Here is a 13,598-nt window from a genome sequence, read left to right on the forward strand (position 1 = left end):
ATATTTTTTGTCACTAATTTATGTAGCTAAATAGAATTTTTCTTGTTGTGTCTTTGGAGAACCGTTCTCTTAATCCATCCCATAATTCCTTGGCATCTTCCATGTAAATCACACTTTCAGTAATCTAGGTTGAGAGAGTGTTTATGATTCAGAAAACACCATCATATTACATCGTCCCTAAGCATTAAACATGGGATCATTCTTCTACGACTTCTTGATCCTTCCATTAATGAATTTCAGTTTGTACTTCGAGAGGAGTGCTCTCTTCATGTTTCTACTCTAAGAAGAGTAGTTAGATTCATTTAGAGTTTGATAGATGAGAACAATACCTGGGTTTTCTCTAGGTGAAGATAATAGGGGCTGGATGGATTCAATGATTGATCTGTGTTGTTGGTTTGAGTGGACTGGTCGGAAGACTTTTCCATTGGGTCAAGGAGCACCACGAATAAGGATCAATACAATTGAATTGGATGATTAGAATGAGTTGCAGTAGAAGCGAAGTGCATTGCCACTACGTAGCTCTTGATACCATCTTGCAGGCCCAACACTTTTGACAAAATAGACATAAAGCATGTAATTGCAAAAAGAGAAGCAAAGAGAAATGAGCTTGGCTGTAGAGAACATGAGAGAAGCTTCTCTTCTCTGAAAGAAAGGGGGGCGTTCTAAAGAAGAAGATGTACACGAGGACGTTTTGCTGGGTTAATAATTGGGTGAATTTTATCTTTTATTTTGTTTCACATTCTATTTCATATGTACAATGGGATTTATAGAATTTATGGGAAAACCCTAACACATAAAGGACAAATAAATAGAGGGAAATTAGGGATTAACATGAAATCAGGGATAGGAATTTATCACTGCACCTAGATAGTGATCCAAATTAATGTCAACGGTCAAAATATTTTAATAGGGTATAGAAAAAAAAAGAGATTCATATTGGGCATCGTTAAGGAAAATTCACCAAATCTCTTGGTCATGTTTTATTTGGTAAAAATACATTGTGGGTGTTATACCTACACGTTAAAAAATATTTAAAAAGAAAGACCCAACTATATAGATGGAGTTTGTGACATATTTTTTTTTAGTAAAACAAGTGTAAATTATTTTTGTAGTTGCTAATCTGGATAGAAGAGTTTCATCATCAGTGGCGAATATTGACGAAAATTGTTCGGAGAGCCAAAATAATATATCCAAATATACATTTAATTATTGTCACTAATAAAATAAAAATAAATACATAATTTAGTATAACGATAACTAAAAAAGAAATCACACATATCTAAAAGATTGTCAAAAGAAAATTCAATGATAATCAAACCACACTTAAAATCCAGTTATAAAAAACACAAAGTACAATATTTTTTCTTCTATGTTCATAAAATAAAAAATTAATATACAAGAGGCTCATTAAATAAATGATTAAACTAATATTTTACTATCAAGTGATACAAGAAAAAATTACCTTCTTTATTTCTTCGAGAATGGAAGAGAGCTGTTGAGAGTGAGAGCAAAAATAATAAATTTTTTTCTCTTCAAAAACAAAAGAAAATAGGTGAGAATGGGAGATGAGAACAATTTGTGAGAAACTCAAGTCATATAATGGAACCACAATTAAAATTCGGTTATAAAAAAATACAATATAATACTTTTTCTTCTATGTTCATAAAATAAAAATAAAATAATATAAAACAGGGTCATTAAATAAATTATTAAACTAATATTTCACTATCAATTGAGACCAAAAAAATACCTTCTTCTTCTCTCCCTCGAGAATGGAAGAAAACAAAGGAGAAATAAGAACAAAAATAATAGATCTTTTTCTCTTAAAAAACAAAAGAAAATAGGTGATAATAAGATATGAGAACACAATTTGTGAGAAACTCAAAATATATAATGGAACCACAATTAAAATTTGGTTATAAGAAAACACACAATATAATATTTGTTTCTTCTATGTTCATAAAATAAAAAATTAATATAAAAGAGGCTTATTAAATAAATTATTAAACTAATATTTTATTGTCAATTGAGACCAAAAAATTCCATTTTTCTTTTCTCCCACGAGAATGAAAGATGACAGAGGAGAAATAAGAACAAAAATAATATATTTTTTTCTCTTCAAAAACAAGAGAAAACAGGTGAGAATGAGATATGAGAACAATTTGTGGGAAACTTAAATCATAATAAATAAAAAAATAAAAATTATCTTGATAAATATTTTTATTCTTTATTTTTTATTATGTTTAATTTTATATTTTATATTTTATTAACACTAATTATTATGTTTATAAGAAAAATAAAATATTTGATTTAATCATCATTAATATATTTTTTAATATCTATAATATTAAAAAATTAAAGTATTTATAATATAAAAAAAAATTCAAAATTTTTGGGAGACTATGGTGCCTGCCCTCACAGTGTTCCGCCACCAATACCAATAATTTAATAACATCTCATCTTAAATAAAACTTAATTATTTAAATTTCCAAAGGAGCATATCCAACTACAATTTAATTTAAATTTGAATGACTCTATTGTTATTATTTATTTATTATTATTTAAATTTATTTAGAAAAGTAAAAGAAATCAACGTACAGTGCTTAATCTTCTTCAAACACATATATTAATGAACCAGAAAAAAAAAATACATTCCACTTCCAAGTGAATGTTAAATGAATAACTAAAAATATATAAAATTATACATTAATATATATATATATATATATATATATATATATATAAATAAATAAAGATAATTATAGGTCATAGTGTAATATCACTACGTTAATATGTTAATATAAAAAGTAAATTTATATTTATTAATAATAAAGTAAAATAATTGAAGAAAGAAAAATAATTATTAATCAATGAAAAAAATAACAAATAGAATAATTTTATAGAAAATATATAAAATAACTATTAGTCTTTCAAAAAAATTAGATTGTAAAAGATAAATTAGAAATAAGTAACTGTAGACACAAAAGTAGAAAATCTCTTAATATATAACTAATGTAGTGAAATGAATGAAAAAAAAAAAACTGTTGATGAAAAAAAAATAAAAGATAAAAAGTTTTATAAAAGAATGTAAAAGTAATCCTTAATTTTAAAAATTTAACAAATAATTATATTTTAAAAAAGAAATATTGGAATTATGAAATATCGATAGAAAATCTTCCTTAGATATAATTATAGATTATAAATATGTTAGGATATCTTTCTTTTCCTTTACTCCCTCTTCCATTTTTACTCTTTCTCTTTTTCAATTTTTTGTAACTTTTGTATAATTTTTATCTTTATACACAATTATAATATATATATATATATTTATTATGAGAAATATTTAATTTTAGAACTGTAACTATTTTATTTATTTTATTAATATATTTATATTATTCTAACATTATTATTATTATTATAATATAAAGATATTATGATCATTAGAAATTTAAATTTATAATATATATATATATATATATATATATATATATATTATACTTATAATTTTTATAATTTTTATATATAGATATACAATTAATCGTAACTATTTTATTATTTAAAGTGTATTTATATTATGCTATTATTCTATTTTTCTAATAATATTATTCTAATTATAATTGTTAGTATTTAATTTTATTAAAATATAAAAACGATAGATATCTCCTCTTTTACTTAATGATGATAGTAAAGTTACTTTTACTTTTTAGCTCTAAAACAATCTCTTTCTTTTCATTTTGTGTCTCTTCTTCTCTCTCTTTTAACTTTTAGTTTATATATATATATATATATATATATATATATATATATATATATATATATATATATTTTGTATTTACCTAGTCTAAATTATATTATTGTTGTTATATCTAAAATGGTCTAACAAGCATGAGATCCAAGTGTGAGATTTATATGAAATATTAACACTCTTAAAATTAGAAAAATATAATATTTATGATGATATAAACAAAATCTAGATTATAATAAAGTGAATCTAATTAAAATATTTGTTAATCTATTATTATATCTTGAGTTTATCTTATTTGTTATTATTTTCTACAAACTAATAGGCTCACAAATACTTATAAATACCCTCTATCACATGGAGTAATCTAACTCAATGTTAATTGTATATTTAAAGACACTTAAAATATACTTCTTATTGACTTGAGTGATAGAGTCTTTTGGACAAATTGAAGTTCAGAAACAAGTCGGCGACAAGTCTAACAATCTCATATCGATTAGAGTTTTTTGGACATCTTGAAGCTCAGATACAAGTTGACGACAAGTCTAACTACTTCGGATCAATCCAGCAATTTTTTAGTAAGAATGGATATATATTTATTGAAAATATTTTTATGAAAATCCTTTTTTTGAAAAGTTTTAAGAATACGCATTCTAAAGTGTGATGTCTAATGTGATGGAATAATCCATGAAGGCTACAATTATCATTTTAATATTATGATCATATTTGAAAGTTAGTTGAAAAATTATGCCCATGTCAAAATTATTTGAAAAAGCACCATTGACATAATTCCTAACAATGCATTATGGAAAACATATTAAAATGTGTAATTCGAATAATATTTTCTTATTCTAGAATGGTTGAAAAAACACTTAATACTTTTATTATTTGCAAGAACATTAAATGTATTCATGATAACCTTTAAAAAATAATTTAATGTCTGCGTTCACTCGGTGTTGCATAATAGAATAGGTCAAATACCAAAGTCTAGTCTAAGATCAAACGTTGCCACGTTGCATGCTTCTTTGAAATTCTCCAAAAAATATTCAAACAAGTGTTTCATCTTTCAATTTCTAACAAGAACTAGTCTTCTTCTAAGGGATCCTTCCACTTAATCATTATATATCTTCCTTTAAATTTCCTTTTCAAACTTGCTCATTGACCACTTCATATCTTTTGTCGCAGATCATGTTTGTTATAATATATATCTAAAGTATCAATCAAAGAACACACATGTACCCCCCACAAGCCAAAGTGCAATAAACTTTCACAAGATATTGAAAGGTCAAAATCTACATCCATCAACTTCTTGATAATCTTTCAAAGTTGAAATCATGCAAAATCAACAACAAGGTATCATCAACCCTAAGTATTGTGCTCCACATAATGTTGACCTAGCAATCGTGAGAAAGGTATTAACGTTAGCTGATAGTTTTTCCGTCACCGACGTTAATGGCAAAATGATCTTCAACCTTAGTTCCTCTCTCATGACCCGCCAGGACCACCGTGTCTTGCTTGACGCCGCCGGCGAACCCGTCGTCACACTACGCCGGAAGGTTCGATAATCTATACACCCTTTTATTTCATATCTTTATTTCTCTTCTTCCTTGTTCATGCTATTTCTTGGATAATTCTTTTCCAAAGAGTTTTATGAAACGATTCGAATTTGTTTATGTAGATGACGACAACTCATGATCGGTGGCAAGTTTTTCGAGGTGAAAGCATGGAGATGAAAGATTTGATCTTTAGCGTAAAGAGATCGTCGTTTTTTCAGTTAAAGACAAAATTGGATGTGTTCTTAGCGAACAATACTAAAGAACAAGTTTGTGACTTTAAGGTAAAAGGAAGCTGGTTCGAGCGATCTTGTGTTGTTAATGCTGGTGAATCTCTAACCATTGTTGCCCAGGTGAACCTTTTGCTCTTTTCCTATGTATTACAAATATAAAATTTTAATGCTCGAGGAACTATGTTAATCACATAATCTCAGACTTTGTAATTGCAACATAATGTTTTCTTAGTATTAAAATTATGTCTGAAAGTTGAATTTGAATGTGATTGCAGATGCATAAGAAGCACACTGCTCAAAGCATTGCGTTTGGGAAAGATAATTTCATGGTTACAGTGTATCCAAACACTGACTATGCATTCATAGTGGCACTGATTCTGATTCTGGACGAAATTAACCAAGACAAGAGACAATCTTAGAATTGATTATTAATGTTCAGATTTTTGGGTTCTCTAGTTTTCATCAAAATGTTCATTCAAGACAAAAATTGTGACATAAGAAGAGTAGTCTCAATTCCTTGCCGTCCTGTATTTGCTTTTAATATATTCGTATTTCTATTAGTTTATTTTCTCTCTGGATAAACATGAAATTCACAAAACAAAAGTTTGTTTATGTTATATTTACAACTACTATAGAAAAAATTTATTTTTTTAATTAAAATGAAAACTATTTAAAAGCCAAAATAAAAATTTGATAGATAAGTATAATTCAAATTAAATTAAATAATATAATATTAGTATAAATACTTTTTTTAAATAAAAATTTAAATTAGTTGCACCACATAGTGTATATATCTCTAAGTAGAATTAATCTTTTAAAACATTTTTATTAGATTGTTTTAAAAAAAAATATAAGTCTACGAAATCAAATTCTAAATAATTCGTTTATTATTATTATTTTTCTTATTACAAAAAATATTTTATTTTATTAAAGGATAGCATATAGTAATCTTTGTTAAGGAAAGTGTGTAACGTCCCCAAAAACTGAATAACCTCAAATTTCATAAAATGTCACATGCATAAATAATCAGAGAGTATGGAGGTTGGAGTAAGCAGGCATACAGTACGCCAAGCGTTTCTCAGGTTACAAAAAAAGAGGCTCCACGTGGCCTACACAAAAAAACACTAGAAAAGCAAATAACTATACTAAGTCTTGTACAGACAAGATAAACACAACTAGTAAAATCCTTCAGTCCCACAGTGGGTCCAATACCCGTCCAATCCATCAAGCTGTCGCATCCCTATTATCCATACCACTGCCAGGGTTCCTCACATATGCTCACACCAATCAATTGATGATCATCGCAAGGGAAGAAATCACACAAACAAGCAACATGGTAAGCTAGCATAAAGAGATCTCAGATTATAACATTTCACAGGCAATCTCAAAGCCAAGCAACCATTAACAAGCATCACACCAGAGCTATCAAATATATGAAACCCCAAGACTCGACTATCCGGATACTTAACTTAGGCACCACCATATGGCAGTGGAATATGTCCTAGCGATGAGGCGTCACCGCGAGGCCTTCGCGGAATTATACCCTTACTAGAGGCACCACCACGTGGCCTCCGTGGAATTACGCCCTGGCCTTGAGGCACCACCACGATCCCCCGTGGAATTACGTCCTTCTTGTCGAAGGCCCATGGAATTACGTCCAACAGATGAGGCGCCACCAAGATCTCTCACTACAAGAGTCGTGGAATTATGCCCTACCCGTATCTTATACATGTTCCACCCACCAATCAAGAATTTCCCATACTATTAACATCATGCATAACAATCCCATCATGCAACTCATACTTTCCAACTCATACACAATAAAGCAATATATCATTCCCCTTCAACCTCATAATTAAACAATACATCATCCCTCATACCATTCAAGTAACGTATTCAAGCCAGGAAAACAAGCAACCACATCATTTACCATTCACATTATAGCACATAACTCGCCCATGTCTCGCTCAGGCTAGAAGACCTCGCTCAGGCAAGGGAGATCCCCTCGCTCAAGCGACTCCCTTCTCGCTTAGGCGAGAGCTCGGGCAGAAGAATAGTGGCTCCTGCGAATCCTCGCTCAGGCGAGTCCCTTCTCGCCTAAGCGAGATACTCCTCGCTCAAAATGGAGGCGAGCCGCTTAGGCGACCGCTCGCGCAAGAAGTCTTGGGCGAGTCTCTGTTAGTCCCGCCTAGGCGAGACAAGCTCGCTTGGGCGAGAAAACCAAAGTTCGCCGCTGCTCATACGTGCAAAACACAAAAAAAAACACCCAAAGACGCATTTTGTCCAAAAGCCAGCAATCAAATCATGAACCCACTTCAAGAATACGACTTAAGCTCAGAAAACGTGCAGAGACCACAAACACTCGAAATCACTAGCTTTCCTTACCTGAAAAAGGGCTTATACGGGACCTCGACACCAACTACGGAGCGCAACAGTTCGAGGAGCAGTCTCAGAAACTGGAAGAACAGCGGGACAATGAAAGAACAAGGTTACTATGGAACCCAAAAAGGAAGTGCATGAAAAAGAGCTTCAGGGAGTACAAATACAAACTTAAGAACACTTACATGGAGCGAAATACAAACTAAGTTCGCGAGATCTTTGGCCAAGATCGGAGTCAAGCCCTTGCAGAGCGTTCTGGAAGGAAGGGGCAGTGTTTAGGGTTATGTTTTTGCAAGAATGTGTCAGAAATGGGAACCCTAACAGCTTTAGGGCCTTAGCACCCTATGGGCCAGCCTTTAAGCCCAACAGATTAAGGCCAACCCTTAAACATTAGGGCAGAAAATAAAATTGGGTCTTACATTCTCCCCAACAAGAAAAATTTTTGACCTCGAAAATGAAAGCTTACCAGGTAAAAAGGTGTGGGTGTGATTTCCTCATGTCCTCCTCCAGCTCCCAAGTAGAGTCACCTGTCCTCCGCTCCTAAATGACCTTGACTAATCTGACTATTTTTCCTCTGCGTTCCTCAACCCTGCTATCCTCTAGAGCAATGGGTGGTACTTCCACAGTGAGGTCCTTCCTGATTTGTATATCCTCAGCTTCCAACACATGAGCCAGATCGAACACATATTTCCTCAGCTGCGACACGTGGAACACCGAGTGGAGATTTGCCAACTAAGGAGGCAAAGCTATCTCATAAGCTACTGGTCCAATCCTCCTTGAGATCTGATAGGGACCAAGGAACTTAGGAGAGAGTTTTCTTGAGCGAAGAGCCCTTTCTACATCAATGGTTCGGGTCACCCTCAAGAACACATGGTCGCCGGCTGCGAACTCCAAGGGCCTTCTCCTTCGGTCTGCATAGGCCTTCTACCTACTCTAAGAAGCTTGCATTCTATTCCTCACTAATCTCACCTTCTCGGTGGTTTGTTCCAACAATTCTGGCCCAACTAACGCTGCCTCCCCATCCTGATACCAATACAAGGGAGTCCTGCACCGCCGACCATAGAGAGCCTCATATGGTGCCATCCCAATGCTTGTATGGAAACTGTTGTTGTAGGTGAACTCAATCAACGGTAACACTTCATCCCAAGTATCCAAGTGATCTAATATGCATGTTCGCAGTAAGTCCTTAAGTGACTGGATTATCCTCTCAGACTGACCATTTATCTGAGGATGATAGGCTGAACTCATCGTGAGTTTGCTTTCCAAAGCACCCTGTAGGGTTTGCCAAAACCGTGATGTGAACTGCGGATCTCTATCTGATACAATGCTCGAAGGCACCCCATGCAACCTCACAATCTCCTTGATGTACAACTGAGCCAACTTACCCATAGACATCCTCAGGTTCATTGCTAAGAAATGTGCACTCTTGGTCAGTCGGTCCACTATGACCCAAATGGTTTCATGTCCTCTGAAGGTTCGTGGCAGATGGGTCACAAAGTCCATCGAGATGCTGTCCCACTTCCACACTGGTATCTCTAATGGCTGCATAATCCCCCCGGGTCTTTGATGCTCTACCTTTGCCTTCTGACAGGTCAGACAGGCAGACACGTATTGTGCCACCTCTTTCTTCATACCCTGTCACCAGAAGTTTTCCTTAAGATCCTGGTACATCTTAGTCATGCCCGGATGCAAGCTAAGACGACTTTTGTGCCCCTCCTCAAGGATCAACTTCTTCGCCTCAACATCATCGGGTACACACACCCTGCCCTGAAATCTCAATATGCCATCACTACCCAAGGTAAAGTCCTTTGCCTCTTCCGACCCTAGTTGCTCTCTAACTCTGTTCAGGCTGGCATCCACTAACTGCCTCTCCCTAACTGAATCCAAGAACTCACTAGATATAGTTAATGTGCTACATATGATGAACTCAGATCCCAATTCCACCTGCAGCTTCATATCCCTGAACTGCTCTAGTAGCTCCACCTCCTTTATCATAAGGTGAGCAGTATATACAGTCTTCCTACTCAAAGCGTCGGCCATCACGTTGGCTTTTCCCGGATGATATAGCAGTTCAAAATCATAATCCTTCAGAAACTCCATCCATCTTCTCTGCCTCATGTTTAACTCTTTCTGATCGAATAGGTACTTCAAACTCTTGTGATCACTGAATACCCGGAAGTGGGCACCGTAGAGGTAGTGCCTCCAAATTTTCAAGGCGAAAACTATAGCTGCCAACTCTAGGTCATGAGTGGGGTAGTTTCTCTCATGTACCTTGAGTTGCCTTGAAGCGTAGGCCACTACCTTCTTTTCATGCATCAACACACAACCCAACCCTAGGTGCGAGGCATCACAGTAAACCTCGAAGGGCTTTCTAATATCGGGGATCACTAGGATTGGAGCACTCGTTAACCTCCGCTTAAGCTCTTGGAAGCTTTTCTCACACTTGTCAGTCCAAGTGAAAGGTTTGTCCTTCCGAGTAAGTTGCGTCAAGGGCGCCACCACCTTGGAAAATCCCTCAATAAACCTTCTATAGTACCTCGCTAAACCCACAAAACTCCTTGTCTCTGTCGCTGATTTGGGACTTTCCCACTTTACCACTGCCTCTACCTTTGCTGGGTCTACTGCTATCCCCTGGGCGGATATCACATGTCCCAAGAATTGCACTTCATCCATCCAGAATTCGCACTTGGACAGTTTAGCATACAGTTGTTTCTCTCTCAGAATACCAAGAACTATCCTCAGGTGCCCGGCATGCTCCTCTTGGGTCCTGGAATAGATAAGGATGTCGTCTATGAAGACTACGACAAACTTATCTAGGAACGGTCTGAATATCCGGTTCATGTAGTCCATGAACACCGCTGGAGCGTTAGTCACGCCAAAAGGCATAACCACATACTCGTAGTGTCCGTACCGGGACTTGAAGGCCGTCTTCTGCACATCTCCTTCCTTCATCAATATCTGGTGATAACCTGACCGCAAGTCAATCTTCGAGAATACTGACTATCCATGCAACTGATCCATTAAGTCATCTATTCTCGGGAGAGGATACTTGTTCTTGATGGTCATCTTGTTCAGCTGCCGATAGTCCACGCACAGACGTTAACTCCCATCTTTCTTCTTCACCAATAGTACTGGTGCTCCCCAAGGTGAGGTACTGGGTCAGATAAACTGCTTCCCCAGTAAGTCCTCGATCTGCTCCTTGAGTTCTACCAACTCTTCTAGGGCCATACGATACGGAGCCATCGACACTGGCCCAACTCCGGGTACCAAATCAATCGAGAATTTCATTTCCCTCCTAGGGGGTAATCCCGGTACTTCCTCTGGGAACACGTCTTCAAATTTTTGTACCACCGGTATGACAGACTTCATCGCTTCTCCCTCCACCTCTAGGTACATAAAGATCAAGAAACACTGAGAACCGTCCTGTAGTTCTTTCGTAACCCCGTGAGGCGACAACAACTCAGGCTCCTCTGAGCTGGGGAATAACAACCTCTTCTCTCGGCAGTCTATAAGGATACGATTGGTAGAGAGCCAATCCATCCCTAAGATCACTTCCAACTCCTGTAGAGGTATGCAGATCAGATTCACTTTGTACCTGCGTCCTTCTACCTCCACTGGACACCTAGCATACAAGGACGATGTCCTGACCAACCCCGATGCCGGAGTAGATACCACAAGGTCACATTGTAGTCCACAAACCGGTAGACCCAACCTTTGCACACAAGTTTCAGACACAAAAGAGTGTGTCGCTCCAGAGTCATACAATACACATGCAGGTTTACCAGCAATCACACAATGACCCATGACAAGGTTACCTGAGCCTGCTGCCTTCGCTCCAGTCATGGCGTACACTCTGCCCGATGCTTGAGGCCTGTTGCCTCTATGCCTCTGCTGGTTCTATGCAAGAGCCTGTACGGGAGGTCGCGTCACTGCTCTAGCAAGGGTGGGGCAATCCCTTCCAAAATGGCCTTCCTTGCCACAGTTGTTGCACTTCTTGAAGCCTGCAAGCTGTGGGCAAACATTCCTCTTATGTGGTCCCCCACACTGGTAGCACTGAATCCTGCTGTCGCAACCGGAATCGTGACAGGAAGGCGAACCGAAAAAGAAAACGTGTTTGAAAAACAGATTTGGAGTCACCACCATAGTTATTCTGGAAAACTATGGAAAACCATAAAAATAAAACAAGTCTGCGAAAAATCAGATTTTGGATCCGGGAGTCGGTTACGCGTAGGGAAGGTGTTAACATCCTACCGCGCCCGCTCGAGGGCGGTACCTTTAATTAAAAATGCAAAGCTGATGTGATTTTCAAAATATTAATACAAAAATGCTAAAAGAAACAAAATATATTTTTTTAATTTTTTGGGCCCGAAAAGGATTGACCTTGGTCCTACGTATTCTCATTCAAAGTGAGAAATCAGGGTTACGTAGTTCTTTAAAAGATATTTGGAAAACCATTTTTTTTAAAAAAAGATTTAATTTTTTGGAGGTGAACCTAACAAGGACTAGCCCTGCTCCTACGTATCTCACAATGAAGAATCAAGGATCACGTAGTTCTTAAGAAAGACTCTTTTAAAATGTTGATATTTTTATATTTTGAAAATTTTGTATATTTTTTTTTGGTGTTATTTTTAATTACTTGAAAATATGTGTCATACGACGCGAGCGGTCGGACAGACACTAAAAGAGACAGAAAATTATTTTTGGTATTTTTGAAAATGAGTGTCACACGGTGCGGGCGACCGAACAGACACAATAAAGCAAAAAAGAATATTTTTCGTTTTTAAAATTTTTCTATTTTTTGTAATTTTTTATAATTTAAAATATTTTCATTTTCTCTTTTTCAGGAAAAGAAAAGAAAAAAAAAACTAATAACAAAAAGATAAAAGTAAAAGAAAAAAGAAAAAAAAAACAACAATAGTAGGGTGCATGAGTAATGTGGGGCGTGCCACAAGTAATGCATAAACACAAGCCCAAAAATAAGAAACAAAGACATAGGGGGTGCGAGTTATAAGATATGGGAGGTGCACACAGTAAGCAGGCAGGGTGCGTGAGGTAAATGTGAGAGTGCATGAAATAAACATGAAACAAGTGTGCTAGGGGTGCGAGGTTAGTAAATATCAGGGGATACTCGTACCATAAAATTAAAACAGGGGTGCGAGATAAAGAAGAAAAAAAAAGGGTGTGTAGAGTAAAATGTGAAACAAGTGTGGCAGGGGTGCGGGGTTAGCAATTATGGAGGTGTATGAAGTGAAAACAGGGGTGGAGAGGTTAAGATCGGGGTGCAACAAATAAAATATAAAACAAGCCCAAAAAGTGACAATAAAAATGCAAAGGGAGTGGGGGTCAGTAAATATGGGGTGCAACAAGTAAATAGTTAAAAGCAGTGGTGTTTGCAAGCAATAAAGCCCAAAACGAAAATGCAAAGCAAAGGGAGTGGGAATAGCATGCAGGGGGTGTATAAACGAAATGGAAACAACACACAAAAGAGGGGTGCAAGATTGAAAGCGGGGTGCGCGAAGCAAAGGTGTCTGAACCCTATATCGGCCCAAATGAAAGAAATGTGAAACCATAATAAACTAAACCTCACGGCAGCCCCTTTCCTTCTCCAATGTCTCGAGCCACCGAGCCATCAAGACTCCAGCCGCAGGTGCCACTGCCGCAAGTTCCACGGCCGGCGAGATGCGCCACCGT

At 35.9% G+C, this 13,598-nt stretch overlaps 2 protein-coding genes across 3 annotated transcripts; one reads left to right on the top strand and one right to left on the bottom strand.

The window, feature by feature from the left end:
• The first annotated feature begins 4,894 nt into the window (after positions 1–4,894).
• Positions 4,895–6,093, top strand: LOC114167505 (protein LURP-one-related 15-like). 2 transcript variants are annotated; one of them, XM_028052604.2, is made up of 4 exons: positions 4,895–5,154; positions 5,242–5,298; positions 5,421–5,648; positions 5,804–6,093. In XM_028052604.2, exons 1-4 carry the CDS (start codon positions 5,077–5,079, stop codon positions 5,945–5,947), a joined length of 507 nt encoding a protein of 168 aa, XP_027908405.1. In that variant the 5' UTR covers positions 4,895–5,076; the 3' UTR covers positions 5,948–6,093. The 2 variants fall into 2 exon arrangements, with proteins under 2 accessions (XP_027908405.1, XP_027908404.1); XM_028052603.2 differs by having other exon boundaries at positions 4,910–5,298.
• Positions 6,094–11,066: 4,973 nt separating this feature from the next.
• On the bottom strand, positions 11,067–11,750 carry LOC146883177 (uncharacterized). Its single transcript, XM_085667463.1, has one exon. The coding sequence runs from the start codon at positions 11,748–11,750 to the stop codon at positions 11,067–11,069; it is 684 nt and encodes a 227-aa protein (XP_085523589.1).
• Positions 11,751–13,598: the final 1,848 nt, after the last annotated feature.

Source organism: Vigna unguiculata, chromosome 10 (assembly GCF_037176805.1).
Source record: "Vigna unguiculata cultivar grain cowpea cultivar isolate G323 ecotype 2 chromosome 10, ASM3717680v1, whole genome shotgun sequence".
NCBI classification, from domain to species: Eukaryota; Viridiplantae; Streptophyta; class Magnoliopsida; order Fabales; family Fabaceae; genus Vigna; species Vigna unguiculata.

Coding starts and splice junctions, on each gene's coding strand:
- LOC114167505 (XM_028052603.2), top strand. CDS start 5,077: ATGCAAAATCAACAACAAGGTATCATCAACCCTAAGTATTGTGCTCCA. Junction 5,299..5,420: donor TCGTCACACTACGCCGGAAG/GTTCGATAATCT, acceptor TTGTTTATGTAG/ATGACGACAACTCATGATCG. Junction 5,649..5,803: donor CTCTAACCATTGTTGCCCAG/GTGAACCTTTTG, acceptor ATGTGATTGCAG/ATGCATAAGAAGCACACTGC.
- LOC146883177 (XM_085667463.1), bottom strand. CDS start 11,750: ATGACTGGAGCGAAGGCAGCAGGCTCAGGTAACCTTGTCATGGGTCAT.